This window comes from Dipodomys ordii, unplaced genomic scaffold (genome assembly GCF_000151885.1).
Source record: "Dipodomys ordii isolate 6190 unplaced genomic scaffold, Dord_2.0 Scaffold23, whole genome shotgun sequence".
Lineage (NCBI taxonomy): Eukaryota > Metazoa > Chordata > Mammalia > Rodentia > Heteromyidae > Dipodomys > Dipodomys ordii.
The window spans coordinates 896877-919448 of NW_012267239.1; the positions used below are offsets into that span (position 1 = coordinate 896877).

The 22572-nt window shown below is 43.0% G+C and overlaps 1 protein-coding gene across 1 annotated transcript in view; it reads right to left on the reverse strand.

Moving 5' to 3' along the window:
* Positions 1 to 13187, reverse strand: part of Cabin1 (calcineurin binding protein 1) — a 147402-nt gene extending 134215 nt beyond the window's left edge. Inside the window, exons 1-4 of the mRNA XM_013014489.1 lie at positions 13131 to 13187; positions 4656 to 4728; positions 3955 to 4047; positions 1445 to 1558 (exon numbers count right to left, since the gene is read on the reverse strand). Of these exons, the coding sequence (XP_012869943.1) occupies positions 1445 to 1558; positions 3955 to 4047; positions 4656 to 4658 (210 nt within the window). The 5' untranslated portion in view covers positions 4659 to 4728; positions 13131 to 13187. The remainder of the gene's footprint in view (positions 1 to 1444; positions 1559 to 3954; positions 4048 to 4655; positions 4729 to 13130) is intronic.
* Between the last annotated feature and the right edge of the window lie 9385 nt (positions 13188 to 22572).

A 22572-nucleotide genomic window follows, 5' to 3' on the forward strand; every position in this document is an offset into this window, starting at 1 on the left:
TATATACCTGTATATACATACACACATTGTGTGCATCTGTGTGTGTATACAACATGTTTCTAACTATGGTACTGAGGGGGATGAAAGAGGGTAGAGGGATAAAGAGAGGGTGAATAAAGATGGCATAAGGAATCTCAAAGAAAACTGTTGACCAATAGGGGGTTGGGAGTAGGGTAAGAGAAAACAATGGAGAGGGGTGTGTGTGCGTGTGTACACATGCATGCACGAGTGCACACTGGGGCTTGAACTCAGGGCCTTGGCACTGTCCCAGTGCTTTTTTTGCTCAAGGCTAATAAAAGAAGCTCTTCCAGTTTTTTAGTGGTTAACTGGAGAAAAGCGTCTATGGACTTCCTGCCTAGCTAGCTTCAAACTATGATTCTCAGTTCTCAGCACTATGAGTAGCTAGGATTATTGGTATAAGCCACCAGCACCTGACTGGAAAGGGTTATTCTGATCAAAATATAATACATGTCTATCTGAAATATCATGGTAAAACCCCTTGATACAATTAATACACACCTTAGGGGGAAAAAAAAAAAGAGGGGCTGGGAAGGTAGCTCAGTGGTAGAGTGCTTGCCTTGCATGCACGAGGCCCTGGGTTCAATTCCTCAGCACTACATAAGCAGAAAAAGCTAGAAGTGGCACTGTGGCTCAAGTGATAGAGTGCTAGCCTTGAGCTGAAGAGCTCAGGGACAGTGCTCAGGCCCAGAGTTCAAGCCCCACGACTGACAAAAAAAAAAAAAAATGACAGGAGAGTTAAACAGGCTCTGTTAGGTGGTACCAGCAGGATAGAAGAAGGCTAACAGACTGGATGAAGATGAACACGGTTCAGTAATGAAAACAGAACAAGGAAGCCTATTGGAACTATTTTAAGAATTGGAGAGTGAGTGAAGTAAGGGAAAGTAGTAGAAAGGATCAATTTGATCAGGATATATTATATGAATGTATGGAAATGTCATAATGAGCCCTTCCCCATCTTATACAATTAATGTATGCTAATCAAAATGAAGTCCCTGGTGTTCATATATACTTCCTGAGCTCATGGTCTATCACTCAAATAGCATTTGCCAAAATTTGCACCAATTTTGTCTCTAATGTTTCACTTCTGGAAGTGGCTCTAAGCCACCAGTATCTCATGAAGCCTCATTGTCCACACCTGTAGAATAGAGCCAGAGTGGCTGGGAAGATTAAGTAACAATCAGAGCACTTCCTCAGAACTTACTTTCTAACAAGAATTGTTCTTCCTGTTTCACTGGATTCATTCAACCTTCACAACAACCCAACTAGGTAGATACTCAAGTGAGAAAATTGAAGGGCACAGAAGTGAAATAAAATTCCTAAGACTGCCCAGTCAAGAAATGAACAAACAGAGGTAAGAACCAGAAAGCCGGGCTCCAGAGCCCACCTGCTACCCACCACAGTGCCTAGCCAGCCAGGAACTTACCTCCCGAAGCAGGCGTGCTTCCAGGAGTTCATGGTAGGCTTTGGCAGACTCCTCAAACCTGTCATGTTTCTGCAGATCCAGGGCCTTATGGTATAAGGCAAAAGCCTCTGCTTCCTGCAAACCAAGATAGATGTTTTCATATAATCAAAAGATTATCCATTTTAAACCAATTATGCAATACTCGTATTGCCACATTAACTGTCAGCTGTACACTCTATAGTGGAATTAACCCCAGTTTCCCCAGAGATCATCACTAGAAGAGCCCTTTATGAGCCCCCAAGCAGACACCAGCAATGCAGGCAGCCATGAGTCTAGGCAACAGCATAGACAATATAGAGAGCCAAAGCAGAGAGTCAGAGCATCCAAGGTAGGAACCCAGTAGCCCTTTCTAGGTGAAAGCAAAAGAGTGGTCACATAGGCCAGAGTAACCAAGACAATCAAAAGGAGTATATATGGCATTATAAGAAGTCAAGTTTTGGGCTTTGCCCATGGTTTCTCAGCTGTAGCTTCTTGAATCCTTGGAATTTCCTGAGTGATAGGGTGAAACAAGTGTTTCCTGTTGAGTTTATGTTAACGTGATGACATGTAACTGAAGTCCTTAGATAGCTTGTTGATAGGCCTAGTGGCAATGAGTAGAGGGCTTGAACTCACTTGCACACCATCATTGCCTCCAGGGAGGAAAGGGGAGCTGAAATCGTGTTCACCATTGTTGATGTAATCCATTACACCTATGTAATCGAACTTCCATTTAAAAAAAACAAAAAACAAAAAAACTAATAGGTGGATCTGGAGGACTTCTGAGTTGGTGCTGGGATGGTGGTACACCCAGAGAGGACATGCAAACTCTGTACTCACCATACCTTGCCCTATGCATTCCTTCTACTTGGTTGTTCTTGAATTGTATCCTTTCTAATAAGCTGGTAAGTGAGTCATACTAGAAAATTATAAAACCTAAAATAGGAATTAAGAATTTTTTTTATTTTAAAGCGAAGCCAGACAGAATTGTGGATATCCTGGTACTTAATACCTGCAGTTGGCACCTGAAGTGAGGGAAGTCTACAGGGCTGAGTCATTAACTTGTAGAGTTGCACATTAACTCTGGGTAATCAGTATCAGAACTAACTGAACTGCGGGACACACTACTTGTGTCTGGGGAGCTGGAAATTCTGTCGGGGTGGAAGAAAAACACTCCACACATCTGAATGCCAGAAGTTCTGTGACTAAACCAATTCAATGTGGTTTCTGTCCTTTTTTTTCTCTCTCCCTCCTTTTCTCCCTCCTTTCCACAAACATCCTGCCTCCTTGCCAGGGCCTGGGTACTGTCCCTGAGCCTCTCTGTGCTCAAGGCTAGCACTCTACCACTTGAGCCACAGTACCATTTCCAGCTTTTTCTGAGTAGTTTATTGGAGATAAAGAGTTTCATGGACTTTCCTGCCCTTGGCTACCTGGACCCTCAGAACTCAGCCTCCTGAGTAACTAGGATTACAGGCATGAGCCACCAGCTCCTGGCTCCTTGCTTCTCTATCTCTTGTTTTCTGTCTTTCCCTCTCCCTCCCTGGTGGAAACTGAACTCAAGGCCTCATACATCTAACTACTACTAAGCCTTTCCATGCCCTCCTCTGCTTTCTTTTTTTTTTTTAATTTGTTGTCGATGTATAGAAAGGTTACAGTTACATAAAGGCACATAAAGTTAGGTAAAGAGTACGTTTCTTCTTGGACATTTCTTTTCTTCATGTACTCCCTCCTCTGCTTTCTACCAGACACTCTGCCTTAGCCTAATCATTCCCTGGAGAGAATGACAACTTCCTCCAACAACCCCACTATACCACACTGACATCCCTATAGACCAAAGATAGCTGATTAAAACACTTCTGAAAGAGCTCTGAAATTGTCCTAATTTCACCCATAAGAGAGGGCAGGGGACGTATATTTATTCCAGGGAAATAAAAGATAGGAACAAACCCTTGTTATGCTGTAATATGGCATGGGTGGAAAAATGAACAGATAAGTGGGTGGTAGAAGAAAGGAGTGAGGAAGAAAAGGGAAGAGAGGGGAGGGGAAAAAGAGGAAAAGAAAGGAAGCTGGCTGAAATGGAAGAGTTACTAAGCAACGTGGTAGAGAAAAATGACCAAGATCCTAGAAAGGCAAAATTGAACTTGGCTCCTTCACTTATCTGGAGCCAGATTCCAGGCAAGATGTGCCTCTCAAGGGTCTCATTACACTGCAAGTGAAGGCAATACTCTAGAGAAATTTAAAGCATGCCTATATAAACATTCTACTGTTTCCTCCGTTGCAAACCCCTGAAGCCTGCACAAAGAATGGAAAGGTGGCCTCAGCTGGAGAAGCAGTCCCTGGAATTAACAGGACTTCATATTCACTCACAGAATATATATAGTTTCTCTTCAGTATAACTGTCTCCTACATGACACAGTTTTAACATGAGATGGAGAACTAGCCATCTTTCAAAATGGAATTTCCCCCTCAAGCACCATTAAAGAGATGTTACATACCTGAGCCTCCTTTGTCTGGGTTTTATGACTTTTAAAGCTTCCTTCATGATCATCCTCAACCGTGGAACTGGCATTTAAGGCTGCAATTCGAATCTAGAAATAGAGTTTAGAGGAAAAAGAAGTGCTGTTTTCACAGAAATACAATTACATCCCAGCATATAATCCATTCTACCTTGAAAACTACAAGGGGTCAAGATGTGATGGCATATGCCTGTAAACCAGCAATAAGGAGGCTGAGGCAGGAGGATTGTGAGTTCAGACCAGCCTGTGCTATATAACAAGACTATCTCAAAACAAAACAAAACAAAAAAAGCTTTAAAGGAAATGACCCACATGTGATCATCTCTGGGGAAAAAAAATCAAGGAATAGGATATGCCTGAGAAACTATGCTAATCTGTGTGGGCAGCACATCCCAGGCACTATCCACCATATATGGGCAGAGGCTGGGGACACCCCAGCAAGAGCCCAACACAGTAGAAGAAAATAATTCTAGAAAAACAATTCCAAAAGAATATGTTAAGTTTGTGCTCTCCCAACAACTGTGGTAAGATCCACAAGCAAAATCAACAGCCAATCATTCAAACCTATCCTAGGAGGGTATGAGAGCTTTCAGTGTCCACCAGAAAATACCCCTCACATCTAAAGGCAAAATATCAAAACACCACTGGTGCCAGCACCATAGGTAGGCATCTGTCCTTACCATAGTCAGAGATTCAGCACTACAACGGAGGATCACTTCCCATCACTGGGAAAGACTGTGCCAGTCCACAAATCTAGGGAAGGAACAAGACAGACGAGAAAGGGCTCAGAACAAACAGGAATACCACAGTGCTAGAGGACATCTGTTTTAGAAATACAATAGAAAAAAGAAAAACACAATTGGACTCAGGTTGGCCAGTTTGAAGGCTGCAAAAAAGACAGAATTTGACAAGAATGCAGAGTTGCTACTGGGAATGTAAAATGGTGTGATGCTGCAGAAGTCAGGCATGCCCTCAAAATGCTAACGAGAATTAGCATGAAAGGTAGAAGCTCCACTCTGTGTACCTAACCAAGGGAAATGAAAACATACCCATATTACTCAAAATGTTCATGGCAACATTATTTATGACAGGTTAAGAGGTGAAAACACCTCTTAAGTGTCCATAAGCTGAAGAATGGACAAATAAAATGTTGCATATACACATAAGGGAATATTATAAAATACTGTATGCATACCTAAGGCATTATTCAGTCATAAAAGAAAAAGTCTGATAAATACTATGACATGGAGGAACCATTAAAATACTAAGCTAAATAAAACCATACACACAGAAATGGTGAGATAAAAAAACAAATGCAGCAATGGTACTCACTGGACACTATGTTGAAAATGAACCATACAACTTGTGGATGGGGGCATGAGGGAAAAACTGGGAGAGAGCAAAGGAAGGGGTAACATTTTCCAAAAAGAAATATACTCTTTACCTGACATATAACTATAACCCTTCTGTATATCATGTTTATAATAACTATTTTCTTAATTTAAATGCCACACACACAAAAAAACGTATTACCTGATTCCAAATATATGACAAAGCAGATTAGTAAGCTGGGGGAATGCTATGGTTTGAATAACAGTGTTACAAAGTAATGAGGCCTCTAACAGGTGATTAGGTCATTAGGAGAAATTAACACCTTTCCAGTAGGCGTGAGAATTAAGTGCTCTGCTACTGAATTACTTTATAGTGTGCTATTCAAAACAGGACTGGCTCTCCCACTTTGTCTCTTTGGTACAGATCTGCTTGCCATTCCACTTTTCACCATGACTTGAAAGTAGCAAAATGCCCTTATTAGACATAGCCAACCTATCTTGAACAATTTCCAGAACTATCAGAGAAAATAAATCATTATCTTTAAAAATTGTCAGTGGCTCACACTTGTAATCCTAGCTACTCAGAAGGCTGAGATCTGAGGATCATGGTTCAAAGCCAGCCCAAGCAAGAAAGTCCATGAGATTCTTATCTCCAAAAAACTACTCCAAGAAAGCTAGAAGTGGTGCTGTGACTCAAATGGTAAGTGGTGCTGTGGCCCAAATGGTAGAGCACTAGCCTTGAGCAAAAAGAAGCTCAGAGATGGCACCCAGGCCCTGAGTTCAAGCCCCAGGACCAGCACAAAAACAAAAACTAGAACAAAAACCTGTTTCAAGAATTCTGTTATAACAAAGAAAACAAGTAAGACTAAGTGACTATTAATGGGCCTAGGGTTTCTTAGGGGGTGATAAAAATGTTTTAAAATTGATTTGTGGTTACACATTTTGTTAATAAATTAAAACATTAAATAGGGAATTATACACATGTGAATTACAGCTCAATAAAGCTTTTTTTAAAAAAGAAAAAGAAAAAAAAAGGGACCCAGAATGTGGCTTAGCGGTAGAGTGTTTGCTTAATATGCATGAAGCCCTGGGTTTGATTCTTCAGTACCACATACACAGAAACACAGAAAAAAACAGAAGTGGTGCTAGGGCTTAAATGGTATAGTGCTAGCCTTGAGCAAAAGAAGCTCTGAGACAGTTCCTAGGCTCTGACTGGCACCAAAAAAAAAAAAAGATGACTGCAGTTCAAATGCAGCAGTGATAGGAAGGAGATACACACTTGACATGGAGTCAAGGAAAGAAAAGGGCACTACCAATTAAATCCGCAAGGGCAAGAGATGAACTCATAAGAAGTTCCATCTTGGAGGCCAGGGGTCTCTCAGGAAGCTGAGATCTGGAAGATGGCAATTCAAAGCTGGCCTAGTAGGAAAAAAAAAAAAAAAAACTCTCTAACTAACCAACAAATAATCTGGGCTGGAATCATAACTCAAATGGTAGAGTGCTAGCTGTATGCAAAAAAGCCACACCAGAGAGTGAGGCCCAAGTTCAAGTCCATTATTGACGCGCGCGCACACACACACACATACACACAAAGTGTAATGGTGGCTACCCGAGGCTGGTCGTAAGGGTCAACAGAATTAATGTAATGAGGATAGAGGTTCAATCATCCCAAATGAAAACAGTCCTGGAGATAGACTATGGGGATGGCTGCAAACAATGTCAACATACGCCACTGAATTGTACTCTGAAAAATGCTTAAAATGCAAATATTATTGTATGTTTTATTACAGTGTTAAAAAAAACAAAACTAATTGAGGAATGTAGGTCAATGGAAGAGCACTGCCCTTGCATGTGCCAGGTTCTGGGTTTGGTTCTTGGTATCACATAAGAAAAACAAACCAAGGGCGGAATGTGGCTTGGTGGTAGAGTTGCTTGCCTAGCATGCATGAAGCCCTGGGTTTGATTTCTCAGTACCACATAAACAGAAAAAGCCAGAAGTGGTGCTGTGGTTCAAGTGGTAGAACACTAACTAGCTTTGAGCAGAGAGGCTCAGGGACAGAGCCCAGGCCCTGAGTTCAAGCCCCAGGACTGTGGGGTGGGAGGGAATCAAGCTGGGGAGCCAGTAGCTCATGCCTGTAATCCTAGCTACTCAGGAGGCTTAGATTTGAGGATATGGTTCAAAGCCAACCCAGGCAGGAAAGTCCATGAGATTCTTTTTTTTTTTTTGGGGGGGGGGGGGGGGAACTGGTCGTGGGACCAGAACTCTGGGCCTGGGCGCTGTCCCTCATCTCTTCAGCTCAAGGCTAACGCTCTACCACTTGAGCCACAGTGCCACTTCCGGCTTTTTTCTTTTTCCTTATGTGGTGCTTAGGAATCGAACCCAGGGCCTCAGGATGCAAGACAAGCGCTCTACCACTGAGCCACCTTCCTAGCTCCTCCATGAGATTCTTATCTCCAATTAACCACCAGAAAACCAGAAGTGGTGTTGTGGCTCAAGTGGTAGAGTGCTTGCCTTGAGCTGAAGAGCTTAGGGACAGCACCCGGCCCAGAGTTCAAGCCCCATGACTGACAAAAAGGAGAAGGTGAAGGAGGAGGAGGAGGAGGGAAAAAGAAAAGAAAAGAAATCAATAGAATAAAAGTTCCCAATAGAAGATGAACATATTTCAAAGTATAAGCCCTCAGCTCAGGGTGCATATCAGCAGCACAAGCCTCCCTGTGGCTTTCAACAGCCAGAGCCCTAGCAGCCAAGGGCCCCCAGCTAGAAATCATAAAAGGTGAGGATGCTGTTCGGGCCACTCTTTTCCACCAGCTGAATCCCAGAAAACCCAAATCACCTCTCCAACCACTGCCCTCACCAATGAATGGGCCCTCAATAGTTCCTCATTGATTAACATTTTTCCCCACACCATTTAATAACAAGGTTGACTGTTCTACTTAGGCCTGAAATTGAAAGAGCATTGGATTTCAACAGAAGATTTCTGACCATGATTGGATTCTGTCTCAAGATATCTGAGTCTTTGATCCTTTAGCAGCCTTGGTGTCCTTGTGTATAAAATGAGACAACATGGTATGGCCTGAGTAGACTGGGAGCTCCTCTGCCCAGAATTGGGCAGATGCAGTCAAGACTCCCCAAGTCACACCAACACTGTGCAGCTCCTCAGAAGCTCTCAACAACTTTTAGCTGAATGAAGCCAGTCAACTAGCCTTGCTTCTGCTCCCCTGCCACTCTTCAGAGGCAAGGGGGAAGTCAGAGATTGACAAATCTAGTCAATGTCTGTTTGGCAGGTACAGCTCCAGATCTCAGCAAGTCTACTAAGATGCCAACTGCATCTTTATGGTGAAAAATAAGACAAACGCCCAGAGATAGTTGAGGAGTCAGATCTCTGAGGTAATAAGTAGCTGGGTGTGTGTATATAAGTGACAGAACACCAATAAAGCCATCATGCAAGGAGCAAATCTTCTCTTTCAAGAAAAAAGCTCATATGCTTCCTACCTCCACACACAACTAGCAAATTACACAAAGCCTGTGCTTTAACTTAAGTTGTCTTTGTGACTCCAGGACCATAAGAGATACAGTTTTAATTTCAAGAGTTGACAGGTGATAACCACTGAATGATCAGGCAATGATATAAATAAAAACCATAACGAGGGGCTGGGAAGGTAACTCAGTGGTAGAGTGCTTGCCTTGCATGCATGAGGCCCTGGGTTCGATTCCTCAGCACCACATAAGCAGAAAAGGCCAGAAGTGGCACTGTGGCTCAAGTGGTAGAGTGCTAGCCTTGAGCTGAAGAGCTGAGAAACAGTGCCCAGGCCCAGAGTTCATGCCCATGACCGACAAAAAAAAAAAAAAAAAAAGCATGTAAAGCTGGGTGCCAGTGGCTCACACCTATAATCCTAGCTACTCAGGAAGCTCAGATCTGAGTTCACAGTTCAAAGCCAGCCCTGGCAGGAAAATCTTATCTCCAGTTAACCAACAGAAAACCAGAAGTAGAACTGTGGCTCAAAGTAGTAGAGCACTAGCCTTGAGCTGAAGAGCTTGGGGACAGTACCCAGGCCCTGCTTTTAAGGCCCACAACCAAAAAAACAAACAAACAAACAAACAAAAAACTCATGATGAGATATCACGTTACCCTTACTAGGGTGGCTATTATCAAAAACAAACAAAACAAGAAGTGTGCAGTAGCTTGAGCATATAATTGAGAAGCAGAGATCAGAGGATTGCAGTTTGAGGCCAGCCTCAACATAAAAATTATCCAAACAAAAGAGACTCTTATCTCTAATTAACCAGAAAAAAAAAATTCCACAAGTAGAAGTGTGGCTAAAGTGGTAGCAAATCAAGGTAGCAAAGCCCTGAGTTCAAACTGCAAACAACAACTATAAACTAGAATGTGAGGGAACCCAAAATGAAATAGTAGCACTAACAATAAACTTAGCATTATTACAACTAACAATGAGCACTGGGGCAATGCTCAAAAGAGAAAGAACCGGCCTAGCAAGTACGTGATTCTGAGTTCAAACCTTGTACTACCCCCTGCCCCTACCCCCCCCCAAAAAAAGAAGGGTGCAAGGAAGAGCCAACCTAAGTAACTGGAAAACAGTATCTTGACTGAATAAAGACAAAAAGAACTGTATGGTTCCATGATTAAGGCTGTAAAAAAGAAAAAAGAAAAAGAAATGAGTCTGGAACCCTTTACATTGCTATAAAGAGTTCAAAAAAGTGATGAAGAGCCATGCTTATAATCCTAGCTATGCAAGAGGTTGAGATCTGGGCAGGAAAGTCCATGAGACTCCTATCTCCAATTAAGTACCAAAAAGCTGGAAGTGAAGCTGTAACTCAAGTGAGAGTACCAGCCATCAGTGGAAAAGCTCAGGGACAGAGCCCAGGCCCTGAGTTCAAGTCTCACTACTGAAAAAGAAAAAAAGTGATGGTAGTCCACTGATAGGAAACAGAAATAAACCAAATAACATTCTAAATAGACAATGGAGAAGCAGTAAGCAACAAAATAATAATAGTAATGGATTTTAATGCAAAGAATGAAACGAATATCCATGATCCATGCTGATACAAATAAGTAATCAAATCAACAAATGAGAGAATGCACCTTAGTAGATTTTCAATCAATAAATGTAGAAGGAAAGTGAGAATGAATAGCAATTTTCTGAGGCAAGTATCAAAAGATTCACAAATGTATGGTAAGGTCAGTGGGCTTGAATTTGTAGAAAATCAGAATATGCATCCTCTCTAAGTACTTCCTCCAAGCTACATGTTAACTAAAAAGGGTATAACAGTAACTTTTTAGTGTAGAAACCTGGCAGGCATCAACCAAAGCAAGCTATGAAAGTAAACACTACATATAAAATGACATATCAACATCATGGGCTCCCTCATGGAATATACCAAGGGCACAAAAGTAAATGTCTGCAATATTCTGGCCAAAAATGCATAACGTCATCCAATCACTGGACAGACCCCAATGGGAGAAAATTAACTGATCAATTCCAGCATCCCAAGATAAATACAATCACTAATCTGTATTCACCAGTAAATAAACAAAAATAAACATACAGATCATTATTCTTCAAATATATTAAGGCATTATTCTTCAAATATATTAAGGTGGCTCAGTGGTAGAGCACTTGCCTTGCATGCATGAGGCCCTGGGTTCGATTCCTCAGCACCACATAAGCAAAAAGAAAAAAGCCGGAAGTGGCTCAAATTGTAGAGTGCTAGCCTTGAGCTGAAGAGCTGAGGGACAACACCCAGGCCCAGAGTTCAGACCCCACGACCAGACCCAAAAAAAAAAAACAAAAACATAAATATATTAAGGCTAGCGAAGACAAGAAAGGACAGAGTAACTATTATGTACTACAGTAAACCAAAGAAAAACAGCTAAATGTAACACAAAATCTTGGTCATGATCCTGGAATGAAAATAGAAGCCTAAGCCAGTAGCTCACACCTGTAATCCTAGCTACTTGAGAGCCTGAGATCTGAGGATTGAGGTTCAACGCCAACCTGGGCAGGGAACTCCCTGAGACTCTTCAGAAAAGCCGGAAGTGGTGTAGTGGCTCAAGTGGTAGAGCTCTAGCCTTGAGCAAAAGGGAAGGTGGCTCAATGGTAGAGAGCATGCCTTGCATGCATGAGGCCCTGGGTTCGATTCTCAGCACCACATAAGCAAAAAGAAAAAAGCCGGAAGTGGCACTGTGGCTCAAGTGGTAGACCACCAGCCTTGATCTGAAGAGCTGAGGGACAGTGCCCAGGCCCAGAGTTCAGGCCCCACGACCAGACCCCTCCCTCAAAAAAAAGAAGATCAAAGACAGCACCTAACACCAGAGTTCAAGCCCCAGGAGTGACAAAAGAAAAAGAAAGAGAAAAAAGGAGATGGGAGGGGAAGGGAGAAGAGAGTAGGAGGAGGATGGGGGAGGAAGAAGAGGAGAACGGAGAAGGAGGGAGGGGGGAGAAGGGGGGAGGAGGAGGAAGAAAAATAGAAGCCTGGCAAAACACATGGTAAAATCTGAATGATGTATGTAGTGTAATTACAAGTTATAAACACCAGGGAAAACAGGGTACAGGACATAAGGAAATCTACTTAATGTTTCGGTTTTTCCTCTATGCCTAAAATTCCTTTAAAATTTTAAAAACAACAAATAGCCATTTGAGATTATGCATTGATCATCACACGTATAAGCAATTCAAGGATGGTAACCATGAATTTACTGTTCATCATAAACCCCAGAAGGAGACAAAAAACCAGCTACAGAAGAAAGATAAAAGTACAGGTTGGAACCAGACACTGGTGGATTAAGCCTGTAATCCTATCAAGCCAGGAAATACAACTGTGGGTCATGTAGTAGAGTGCTAGCTTTGGGCAAAAAAGTTCAGGGACAGTGCCCAGGCCCTGAGTTCAAGCCCTAGGACTGGAACAAAAGAGGAAGGACCAGCATAAAAGAGGAATGAGGAGAAGAGAAGGGGGGAGGGGGGGAGAAAGTGGCCAACCAGACAAGCACGAGGCCCTAAATTCAAGCCTTAGTTTGTATTTTTTTAAGTGCAAGTTGAACCAGAGATATTTCAAATTTCAGATTTCAGATTGAAATATTTGCATACACAAAATGATACATAAAATTTATTTATGCTTCCTATACACATACATAAGCCTGAAGATAATTTTACAAAATATGTTTAATACATGGCCCTTCGTATTCTAGAATAAAGACCTGCAGGTCATTGAAAAAAATGTGTTTAATGATTGTATACAGGAACGTACGTATGTTGCAACATATGTATGCAACGTTCCAATTTCGGTATTCATAGAATAAAAATGTTAGTAGAATACTACCACCCTCTTATCTACTGTCTTTGTTGTAGTCACAGTGAAATACCGGGTTGCAATCAGGATACCTCCCTCCTAAAAGTATTGTTGCATTTAAAACACATGAAATACCATGAATTATATTTGCAAAAGACTTGCTGATCCCTAAACAAGATACCATTCTAAGGGTATTCTATGTCTAACCACAGTAATAAATCACATAGAAGGAAGGAAAGTTAACCACATGGGACTCCTACCGTCCCACACTAATGACCTGTAATAACAACCCAGGCCATGAATTGTTAAACGGTCCCCAAATAAATGTGCAGATACCTGGGAACTGTCAGGTGAGTCTAACCAGGGCCCTGCCTCCTCCTGGGAGCCAGAAGGGCAGAATGGTCTAGATTCTCACTAGGATTGGGGTTGAGCCATTGGGTGCCTCTTAAGTAAATCTTTTAACTTTGTCTCAGCCTCACTCTGAACACCCTATCAATGACACTAATATCAACACTCACCTCGAAAGGCTTCTGTGAAGGTGAGTGAAAGGACGAAAGAGAGAAAGAGGGTTCTGCACCTCGCAGACGTGAAACCATCAGTAACTAAAGCCGGTGTCATCAGGAACACAGTCTCCGGCCGTGCTCAGACACCTCTGGGTGCGGGCGGGAGCAGAAAGGAGGCCAGCCGCGCGAGTACAAGGCCCCGCCTAGGCTCGCGGGCCTCCTGATTCTTCTGGGGCTCAGGGGGTGCCCGAGAAGCCCCCAGCTCACTCTCCACGTGACCTGCGGCCCGCAGCTATTCCAGCCCGCGCCCCACGTCACGTCCCAGCCGCGCCAGGACCCCGGGGCCACCCCCACACCTACCGCAGGAGAACTCTCCCGGCGTCTCCACGGCAACGGCCCCTCCGTCCCGACCTCCGGGCTGACCAACCGCGCGCCTGACAACAAAGAGCGTTTCCATTGGTTCCGGCGCCGGCCCGGCCAACCAATCAGTATAGATAAACCCGCAATAAGCGCGTCCCGCAGGTTCACACGGGTCCTGCAGGCGGCGTCTTCCAAAACGGCGGCCTGATGCTCGTTGGTTCCGGGTTCTTGATCTTGCTCTTCACTCCGAGATCTTTTCTGGGTCGGACACGGAGCCTGGTTCTCAGCTAAATGAGAAGGGGTTGTTGTCTTTTTTTTTTTTTTTTTGTCGGTCATGGGGCTTGAACTCTGGGCCTGGGCGCTGTCCCTCAACTCTTCAGCTCAAGGCTAGTGCTCTACCACTTGAGCCATAGCGCCACTTCCGGCTTTTTCTGCTTATGTGGTGCTGAAGAATCGAACCCAGGGCCTCATGCATGCAAGGCAAGCACTCTACCACTGAGCCACCTTACCAGCCCTGCACTCTTTTCTGAAGAGGGTTTCTGACCAGGTCTCCATATATGAAAGAAAATAGTAAAGCATTTTAGGGAAGGCTCTCACATTGGTCATAGAGATATTTCAGTAAGAATGGATGTTGTGGCTCTTTTTTTTTTTTTTTGCCTTACTTAAAGACAGTAAACACACACATACTGTATTTTTTTTTTGCCAGTCCTGGGACTTGAACCCAGGGCCTGGACATTGCCCCCACACTTCTTTTGCTCAAGGCTAGCACTCTACCTACCACTTGAGCCACAGTGCCACTTGCAGCTTTTTCTGTGTATGTTTTACTAAGAAATGGAACTCAGGGTTTCATGCATGCTAGGCTAGCACTCTACCACTAAGCCACATTCCCATCCCATATGTGTGTGTGTGTGTGTGTGTGTGTGTGTATGTAGTATATATAATAACTGAAAATATGCTGAATAACTCATAGATCCAGTTCAATACCAAAAAAAAAAAGCTTTGTTGATATGCAAGGAGATTCAACCTTGACTTTGGAAAAAGTATGTGCTGCTAAGGAGAAGGGCAGGGGAGGACTTGAACCCAGTTGCCTGACTTATGTTGGCTTTTCCCTTACTCAAAGCTGATGCAATACCACTTAAAGCTTCTTGCTGGTTAATTGGAATGAGTTCTCACAGACTTTCCTGTCCAGGCCAGCTTCAAATCATGATCCTCAGATCTCAGCCTCCTGAGCAGCCAGGATTACAAACATGAGCCACTGGCACCCAGCAAAAACAGATGATTTTAAAAGTTCATGAATAATATACATCTTGGATCTAGCTCCCAGCATGGAATTATATTTTGAAAATGTTTTGGAATGAAACCTTAGGTTAAAGTTGGAGAGGGTAGTCACTGGAATCTGTGTGGCAAGGGTTCAAAGGCAAGAAACAATGTAGATCATGCCCAGGCATGAATTTCCAGGAGAAAGGTTCATGAACACCATGAAGTGACAAAATGTGGATCTGCTGGCAGATATCACTCTCACTTCTGGGGGACTGGTAGATTTATTATTTTTGGTGGGGGGGGCCGGTCGTGGGGCCTGAACTCTGGGCCTGGGCACTGTCCCTCAGCTCTTCAGCTCAAGACTAGCACTCTACCACTTGAGCTACAGTGCCACTTCCGGTTTTCTGGTGGTTTATTGGAGATAGGAGTCTCACCGTCTCTTCTGCCCCAGCTGGCTTTGAACCATGATCTTCAGATCTCAGCCTCCTGACTAGCTAGGATTACAGGCGTAAGCCACCAGCGCCCGGCTTCTTTTTTTTTTTAAACTGAGGTTCACTATTCTTTATTTAGTTATACAAATCCATATTCTTCCACCAATTTGTCATTTTCAAAAACATTCTACAATACGTAGTATTTTAATATGAGCTTTGCTTTTCAACAAATTTTGTATGGCCCTTTTCTATGTCAGTGCCTTATTTTCCTTTACACTAATTATAGTTTCAGTAATATTCAATAAAATATGGTAAGGTAAGCTAGGCACCAGTGGCTCACACCTGTAATCCTAGCTACTCAGGAAGCTGAGATCTGAGGATTGCAGTTCAAAGCCAGCCAAGGCAGGAAGGCCGTGAGACTCTTATCTCCAATAAACCACTCCGAAAACTGGAAGTAGCACTGTGGCTCAAGTGGTAGAGCACTTGCCTTGAGCTGAAGAGCTGAGGGATAGCACCCAGGCCCAGAGTTCAAGCCTCATGGCTGACAAAAAGAAAAAAATTATATTTATGAGTAATAATTTTTACTCAGTGTTTGCTATCATAAAAGATTATAGGAACCTTGAGTTGAAAAGCTAAGGGACAGCACTCAGGCCCTGAGTTCAAGCCTCAGTACTGGTGTGAGCATGCATGTGCCTGTGCACACATGCGTATGCACACACACATCATATGTGAAAGATGAAGTCCTCTTGATTTATTTGGCATAAGGAAGGAGAATTGTAGGATCACCAGCATTTCTACAGGAGGATGTATCCAAAGCTGATATCTACCACGCCCTGACTCTTCCAGGAGTCTAATAGGATGGGCAGCCAGTTCACAGATACCTTGGATCCTTTGTACCAATCACAAAAAGGTAACAACTGTTCCAACCTTGCCAATTTGCCAGGGTTCCAACTGATTAAAAAAAAAAAAAACTGTATGGGCTGGGAATGTGGCTTAGTGGTAGAGTGCTTGCCTAGCATGCATGAAGTTCTGGGTTGGATTCCTCAGTACCACATACACACAAAAATTGCTGGAAGTGGTGCTGTGGCTCAAGGGTAGAGTGCTAGCCTTGAGCTAAAGGAGCTCAAGTTCAGTGCCCAGGACCAGAGTTCAAACAGCAGGACTGGAAAAAAAAAACTGTATAAATATCTTCGAAGAACAGAGAAAAAGATGTCAGCTCCTTGGCTAACTCCTAATCTTGCAAGACATCTACCAGGCACTACTACTGTGATCTCTTAGACCAGCCTACATTAGCCCATGAGGCATTTTGATGCTCTTATCATCCCAGCTAATGTTCTTCCACTGGCCCAGACTAAACAGACAGACAAGCAGGTGCTAGATTATGGCTATACATGGGCATGGCCTACCCAGGGCAGACATACACAGTGGCCTCAGTGAGTATGCTGTGTGCTCAATTGTATTGTACCAGTCAGTGGACTCAAGGTGACAGTGTTACCTCTTTCTGTCTGAAGGCTTCCTGGGGAGCATGCCCTGAACATCAGCCACTCTGGTTCTTTCCAAGTCTGGCTTAGGCAAGTAACAGAATGACTCTTACTAAAGTCTATGGAATGAATGAAGGTGCACCTTCCAGAGATGGCAAGAAGTTGCTATGGAAGAGCACAGGGATTGGTGGTCTGGCTGAGGATAGGGACTGGTGGGGATGACAGTGCCACGCCACCTCCTGGGAGTCTGTATGAGAGATCGCGTTAGACAAAGAGCTTCAAGGAAGCATGCCTGCAAGAAGGAGGTGTTGGTTCAAAGCTTCCCATACACTTGGCTGCACCTTTATAGCCTCTACCTTTATTCTTACTATATTCTTCTTGGCTGTACATTCGTTGCCTTTATTCTTGTTTTGGCTATTTTTCTATTGATCCACGAACAGAGCATGTTGTTTCTTTCCAGTCCAATAGAGACGGCTTCTCTGAATAATAAAGACTAGGACCAAAGATTAAATGTGGGCAATGCCCCAAGAAACTCCTACAACTTCACAAGCAGTTTTGCGGCTCACACATAGTAAATATAGAAACTTAAAATTTCCAGATATGTTACAACAGGCAGAATTAATGAATTAAACTAAGCTAGAAGGGGTTATCCCAGAAGCTCAGAGAGTTCTAGAAATAGGGACCCCTGATAATAAAAGGAAAAGAAAGATTCCCCCAACAGTTATGACTAAGTTTAGTCCAGCTTATGTTATAGGGAATAGATGGTGGTTTCCCACAAAATATAAAGTTAGTGACATCACATTTCCTGAGCCGACCAATGAACCGTTGTCTTATATAGGAGTTTATAAAGATAAAAACAGATGGATTAATGTAAAAGAAAAAAGGGTATTTTGAAATTGATTAGATTTTATGCAAAGATTAGGTACATCTAGACCATTATGGTGTTTATGATCAACACAACAATAAGATAGTTTAAAATAATAATTAGAAATTTATGTGAACAAATATTGGGATTAAAATTATAGAAAACGGAGAATGCCTGACTCAACCTAGAAGTGGTTTTTAGGATGGTTTCAAAAGGACTTGAAAATATATGGAAAAAATAAAAAGAGTACAATATAAGTACAGCCCTGTCTTAGGTTTGTTAATTATTAAACAATATGCTAGACTTGTTTTGCACCACATAGCTTAAACAGTTGATGGGATAGTCATCAATTTTCATGTAATCCATCAATGCTTTGCTTTTCTTAAAAATTGATTACGTGCTTAAATAAACAAAGAATCGATGGCACAATCACACACTGTATAAAAATATTAATTCTCCTCAATAAAGATACACTCAGATGCAGCTCTTTTGAGTCTGTGTCTGTTTGTCACTTCACCGACTCCTTGCCCACCTATCCCGAGATCCCTGCCCCGTCGGTCCCAGAGCTCCAGCCGAGCTGATCCGTTGCATGACAGCTTTAATTTTCCCATCTGTAAAGTTGGTAGACTCTGATTTCCACTCCATGAAGATGTAAGTCTGGACGAGTGGAATGTGGAAGGACTTGTCAGGATCAAATAGGATTATGAGTATAGAGTTCCTAGCACATGATAATCATTAGTACATTATTTACTGTTAGAATGCTCTCTCCCCAGTTTGGCACCTAAACTCCTAACAGGAACAGCCACTCCTACCTTTCTTGTGCCACTCACAATGAGATCTGAGACTCCCTTTTTGAGGGTAGACCCAGAAGGAGAGTTCATGACACTTTTATCTCCAATTAACCACCAAAAAGCCAAAGTGGAGCTGTGGTTCAGCTGGTAGAATACCAGTCTTGAGGAAAAATACTAAGGGACAACATCTAGGCCTTGAGTTCAAGCCACAGTACTGACACAAGTAATTAATAAAACAAGCCAAGTGCTATCGGAGACACAGACTCAGGTGACCCTGCCTGAGGATTCATGTGCTGTGTGAGGTTTCTGTGTGCTGGTGAATGAGGAGACAGCTCCTCCATAGTCCTGGCAATGGTCAGGGCCCCCAGCTGCCGCCTCATCTGGGCAATGACCGCGGGGGAAGGATTGCAGGATGTGCTCTTTGTGCCCCTCCTAATGGTGCCATAAACATATAAACACATGAGCCATCCCTCGACACTTCTCCCAGGTAAACATTTGTGCCTTGTATATCTCTTGTAACATTTTGGCCTCGAATAGCCCCTGTATTCTTTTGGCCACATATATCTCCTGTAAACTTTTGGCCTTGTGAAACTGTCACATGGCTACCGACTAAGATTTACTTTCTTTGTGTGTATGCCGAATGTAAGTAGACAGTTCTCCTAATAAACCTTGTCTATACCTGTATGGTATAGTCCACTTTCTGCCTACTAGACATGGCATTCCCAGGTGTCACTGTGTGAACAGCAAACAAGTGCCATTGGTTCATACCTGTAATCCTAGCTCTTCAGGAGGCTGAGATTTAAGGATCACAGTTCAAGGCAGGCCAGGCAGTAAAGTTCATGAGACTCTTTATCTCCAATTAATCACCAAGAAGCGGGAAGTGGAACTATAGTTAAAGGGGTAGAGCATTAGCCTTGAGCAAAAAAGCTTAGGGACAGTGTCCAGTCTCATGATTGGCAAAAAAATAAATAATAATAAAATGTTTATTTTTTAAAAGTATACCTTTCATTCTTCACAGGCATAGGCTCAGAAGTATCTTCCTCTCTGGGAGGAAACTTAAACCCTGCCACAGAGTGCCAGGTTGGGGTTAAAGTCTACTTGTAGAGGAGGGAGGTCATTTAGACTGATCCCCCTCCCCACCACATACACACTTTATTCAAAGAAGAGACTATAAACTCAACATGTTTCATTTCCAGCTTGGGCTGGGGTCCCTTAATTGTATGGCATCCAGAACCTGGTATCCAAATATCTAGTTCAGTACTTTTCTCAGTATTGACCTTCCTTACTAACTTCACCTGGAACCAGGTTAGCCACTGTTCCAGGAAACACACCAGGTTTCCTTCCAACCAGACTTAAAAAATGTCTTGAAAATCAGACTTTCTTCTTCAGAGTAATAAAACCTTCCTACTTTGCCAGGGAAAGGACACAGGCCATCCCAATGACCCTTGCAAGGCCCCTGGGAAAGTGACGATTTTCCAGGAAAGCACCACTGGCTCATGGCTATAATCCTAACTGAGATCTGAAGATCATAGTTTGAAGCCATCCTGGACAGGAAAGTGATACTCTTATCTCTAACTACCAAAACATCCAGAAGTGGATCTGTGGCTCAAGTTGTAGAGCACTATCCTTGAGCAGAAAAGATCCCAGGCCCTGAGTTCAAGCCCTAGGACTAGCACAAAACAAAAACAACAACAACAACAAAAAACCCACTTTCCTATCCAGGTGCCAGTGGGGACTAAGATCTGAGGATTATTAGGTTTTAAAGTCAGCCCAGGCAAGGAAGTCTGTGAGACTCTATTATCTACCATTAACCCCAGAAGTGGAACATTGGCTCAAGGAATAGAGAACCAGCCTTGAGGGAAAAAAAAAGCAAAGGCCCAGGGCCAGGGCCTGAGTTCAAGTTCCAGTGCCAGCATGAGAGAGAGAGAGAGAGAGAGAGAGAGAGAGAAGCCCCCTTACCAGGGCCTAGTTGGATACACAGGTCCCAGAAGTCAATGCTTTCCCCAGACCTCGCAGTATGAAAATAAAACAGAATAAAAGTAACCTATATATAAAACATATATATCATAAAGGTGATGCACAGAGTAGTTACAGTCAAATAACAAGTACATTTCTTTTTGGACAATGTCACTCCTTCCCTCATTCTCTCCCAGTATCTCCCTCCAGTCCTTTCCCACAAGTTGTATAGTTTGTTTTCCACAGTTTCTAGTGAGTACCACTGCTGCATTTGTTCACTCTTTGTCCCTCCATTTGTGTCCCCCCAAAACTATTTAAAAATATATATATATATAATTTTATTATTACCAAGGTATTGTTCAGAGGGGTTATCATTCCATTGGTCAGGTAATCAGTACATTTCTTTTTCTTTTTGTCCAGTCATGGGGCTTGAACTCTGGGCTTGGGCACTATCCCTGTGCTCTTCAGCTCAAGGCGAGTGCTCTACCGCTTGAGCCACAATACCACTTCTGCTTTTCTGGTGGTTAATTGGAGATTAGAGTCTCTTGGACTTTTCTGCTTGGGCTGGCTTTGAACCATGATCCTCAGAACTCAGCCTCCTCAGTAGCTAAGATTACAGGCGTGAGCCACTGGCGCCTGGCGAGTACATTTCTTTTTTCGACAATGTCACCCCTTCCTTCTTTGCCCCCCAGTTTCCCCCATCCTATCCCTGCCCACAAATTGCATAAGAGAGAACTTTATGCTTTTTTTGTGTATGCTGGTACTAGGGATTGAATTTAGGGACCAGATCTATCCCTGAGTTTCTTTTTCTCAAGGCTAGTGCTCTACACTTGAGCCACAGCTCCACATCTGGCTTTTATTTTTAGGAAGTACTTTATTAGAGATAGAGTCTCACTGACTTTTTGTCAGGGTTGCTTTGGAACTGTGATCTGCAGATCTCAGACTCCTGTGTAGCTAGGATTACAGGTAAGAGCCACTGGAACCTGGCCTAAGATGCCTCTAAAAATGGATATGATGCCGGACGCCAGTAGAGCTGACTTACACCAAAGGAAATGAGATAGGCAGCAGGGGCAAAGACCCAAGACAATCAAGCTCCTCACTGACTAGACAAGATACTCATTACTTCCTCAATGAGCAGGTACACTGGCTCTGAATTCAGAAACTCCTGTCATCCCTCAAGCTACAAGACTATTGTAGCACAGGACTTTCTTACCTGCTCCAGCTGGGCTGGATCCCTCTTCTCCTTAACTGTTCCTATAGAATAGATGGGACTTGGTTCCTAAGCCATATTTAGGTAGTAAACTTAACATCACACACAGACACACAGACACTCACAGATAAGGTTAGTCATCTTAACGACACACATGCATGCGTGCACACACACACAAAGTGTGTTTCATAAACTGGAATATAATTCTATGTCACAGAAGTTTAAAAATAATGAAACAAAGCTGGGTACTGATGGTTCATGCCTATAATCTAGGCTACTCAGAAGGCTGAGATCTGAGGTTCACAGTTCAAGTCAGCTTGGGTAGGAACGTCCATGATACTCTTATCTGTAATTAGCCACTCCAAAAGAGCCAGAAGTAGAGCTAGGGTTCAAGCAGTAGAGCACTAGTCTTGAGCTAAAAAACTCAGGGACAGCACCCAGACTTCAATTTCAAGCCCCAGGACCAGTACAAGAGGAAAGAAAGAGAGAGAGGGAGAGAGGGAGAAGGAAGGAAGAAGGTAGGAAGGAAGGAAGGAAGGTAGGTAGGTAGACAGGCAGGCAGGCAGGCAGGCAGGCAAGCAGTTGCCATCCTTTCAAAGCAAGACAACTTTACACTCAATATGAAAATGAGCTTCTTTTCTTTCTTTTATTTTGAGGAGCATCACTGGAGCTTGAACTTAGGGCCTCTCATTTTCACTTGGCTATTTCCCTCAAGGCTGGCACCCTACCACTTGTGCCATGCCTCCACTTTGGGCTTTTGCTGAACACACTCTCAGATCTGTTTGCTTAGACTGGTCTTGAGCCTCAGTCCTCAGATTTCAGCCTCCTGAGTAGGTAGGTCTAGCCTGAGCTTCTCTTAAACAATAGGAGCCTTGCTGACAGGAGTTGGTAGGTGGATAAGTCAGGATCTTCAGACCCCATATCATCTCTGCCAGGTCCCTACAGCCAGCCTTTGAAGACTATCATGACCAATGTTGAGCCACATTCTAACAGGAAGTAAAAGTTTTATTTAAATAACAGAAAACAGTGGGTTGATTTAATATGATTATTTTGTCCCATCAGTGTTGCAAAGTTACTTGAATTGGAAATTTTGAATGTAATTT